Raw genomic sequence first — 2889 nt, 5'->3', positions numbered from 1 at the left:
CTATCTTTTCCAAATCGTGTTCACACGCTTAACTCTCAGCATCAGAACATAGCATAACAGTCCAATCCATTCCCAATGAATCAAACCTGACACAACTCTAAGCAATAGCAGGCATGGCATGGTAGGAACACAACATGGCTCAATCAATTCCTACACATGCTAGTGGGTTTCAACTATTTACTGTGGCAATGACAGGTCATGCAGAGGAATGGGTTCATCTACCGCATCATAAAGTAGCAGTTGAATCGTTGTTGTCCTAATGCAATAAAAGAGAGCAGGAGAGAGAGAGAGAGTGGGATTGTATCGGAATGAACAAGGGGATTTTGTTTGCCTGGTAGATCAACAGAGGGGCACTGCTCCTTGGAGAGGTACTCTGGAACACTCTCCGGAGCAGGACCTATCGAGAAGGAACGGTGTCGAAAATCAATACACAAACATATGCAACAATATGATGCATGAAAATGGCATGTAGATGTGATGTTTTTTGTGCTAATGCATCTAGCATTCTACTTGGATGAAGTCCATTTGAACCAAGGGTTCAAATGCAACTCCAAATTTAAATTTTTTAAATGCCATTTATGTGTTTTCACCTATACAGCAGGTATTAGTTGGTTTGTCATGCATGAAACTGGTACGGATGGATAGATTGAATTTTTTTGATAATTTTTCATATATAACATATTTCAATCTGAGCTACGGTTGAATTTCTGTGAATTTTAGAAGTTCTACTAATTTCTGGAATTTCCTGATTTATTTTAATACCAGAAAATGAATAACTGCGTCAGCATTACAGAGGCATGATGTCAGCGAGTCAACCGTGGCTGACCAGGTCAAACTTGACGTGTGGGCTCCATACGTCAGTGTCATGGTTAATTAACATAGTTAATTAATTGTCAAACTAATCCTAAACTAAAAATTAGCAGGGCCGGGCCCCACATGTCAGTGTCACAGGGGGGGGTTAGTTAGCGGGGTTGAACCGGTTTAAGCGGCGATTAGTCGCCGGCGAGGGCGAGCGCGTCGGGTTCGTCGCTTCGGCGACCAAATGCGCAGCGGAGACCACGGGCGAGGAGCCGGCGCTCGTCTGCGTCATCTGGAGTAAGTGGGAGAGGCGGGGGTGGCCGGAGCTCGTCGGAAACGAGCTCGAGGTGGCGGCCGGAGTTCGGCCAGGTGCGCGCGGGTGCTGCAGGGCACGGCAGGAGCTGCGGGCGGCGGCGTTGGCTTTCTGGGAGGCTGCTGAGCGCGGTGGCAGGTGCATCCGCGGGCTGCGGTGGCTCTGGCCACGATGGGGAGGTACCATGACGGCGCGACCGCTCGGGTCCGGCGGCTAGCGTAGCTACAGCACGAAATCGAGCGCGGGGAAGGAGGGGAAGCGGAGGAGAGCGCACGGCGGTCTCGATGGCGTCGTGCGTGAGCTCGGGGAAGCACTGGTGTGGCTGGAATGTCGTCAGCGATCTCGGGCGGCCGGAGGTGAAGACGAAGTTGGTGGTGGCGATGTAGGCCGTCCGGAGGTGCGTTGCTCGACGGAGAGGAGGAGGGAGAAGCGGTGAAGCTTCTGAGCTTGTCGGAGAGGTGAGGCCGTGGCGGTGCGCGCGGCAACGGCGAGTGGCGGCGACGGTAGCGCTCGGGTGGTGAGAGAGAGAGCGGCAGAGGAGGGGATGCCCACGCGAGAGAGTGGGAGAGGTGCGGGGCGGCGCGTGGCGTCGTCCAGGGCATCCAGGGCGACAAGGGGGTGAGGTAGACAGGCAGGAGGTGGACGGACGCGTGCGAGGGCAACGCGGGCACACGTCCCTGTCCTCCTGGCGCGGTGGAGACAACGACTGGCACTGGCCCGTCGGCTGAGCCGGCCTGTTGGGCCACTGGGCTAGCAAGTAAGAAGCCCAGGTAAGGTTCCCCTTTCCTCTTTCTTTCAATGTTGTTTTGTTTTCTATTTTCCGACATTTGTTTCTGCTTAAAAATAATACTAAACTAATTTATTTTCTTATGCCAATTTTTGTAGGAGCTAATGGTATTATTCAAAAGCTCCTCAACAACTAGCATAATTTTTGCCGGATAGATTCCAACAAAAGAATGGCACCAGCAAAAGATCACATATTGCCATCCCCTTACAACAATATTGTGTTTCAACGATGACGCCTTACCCTGTAGATGACCTCGATAATCTCTGGCTTAGCAAAAGATCAAGTTTAGCGTCCATTTCGGCTTGCTTCTTCTAATTCCTCTACCTTCTTAGTCAAGGTGTTGACAATCTCCCGAAGCTCTGCACTACCTTTCTTCTCCGCTGCCAGTTGTGCTTCAAGGTTGGTACCACTAGTTCTCTCACGCACATGCTGGATCCCCACATGCTGAAGAAACTTAGGCTTCTTGGTGTGCTGAGTGAGCACGTCAGGTACAACATTAGTCACGGAGATAGGTTGTTGTCCATCTTTGGTAGGTTGAGAGTGTTGGGGAACATAGTAATTTCAAAAAAAAATCCTACACACATGCAAGATCATGGTGATGCATAGCAACAAGAGGGGAGAGTGTTGTCCACGTACCCTCATAGACCATTAAGCGGAAGCGTTATGACAACGCGGTTGATGTAGTCATACGTCTTCATGATCGACCGATCCTCCGTACTGAACGTACGACACCTCCTCGTTCAGCACACGTTCAACTTGGTGACGTCCCGCGGACTCACGATCCAGTAGAGCTCGAGGGAGATTTTCGTCAGCACGACGGGGTGGTGACGATGTTGATGAAGTTACCGACGCAGGGCTTCGCCTAAGCACCGCTACGATATGACCGAGGTGGATTATGGTGGAGGGGGCACCGCACACGGCTGGGAGAGATCAATGATCAACTTGTGTGTTCTTGGGTGCCCCCTGCCCCCGTATATAAAGGAGCAAGGGG

General features: G+C 51.4%; 1 protein-coding gene across 1 annotated transcript in view; it reads right to left on the bottom strand.

The window, feature by feature from the left end:
• Nucleotides 1–2183: 2183 nt before the first annotated feature.
• LOC123142594 (uncharacterized) overlaps nt 2184–2889 on the bottom strand; it is a 144256-nt gene continuing 143550 nt past the window's right edge. Inside the window, exon 11 of the mRNA XM_044561441.1 lies at nt 2184–2422. Within this exon, the coding sequence (XP_044417376.1) occupies nt 2184–2422 (239 nt within the window). The remainder of the gene's footprint in view (nt 2423–2889) is intronic.

Source organism: Triticum aestivum, chromosome 6D (genome assembly GCF_018294505.1).
Source record: "Triticum aestivum cultivar Chinese Spring chromosome 6D, IWGSC CS RefSeq v2.1, whole genome shotgun sequence".
Lineage (NCBI taxonomy): Eukaryota > Viridiplantae > Streptophyta > Magnoliopsida > Poales > Poaceae > Triticum > Triticum aestivum.
This window is presented reverse-complemented; position numbering and strand designations above follow the sequence as displayed.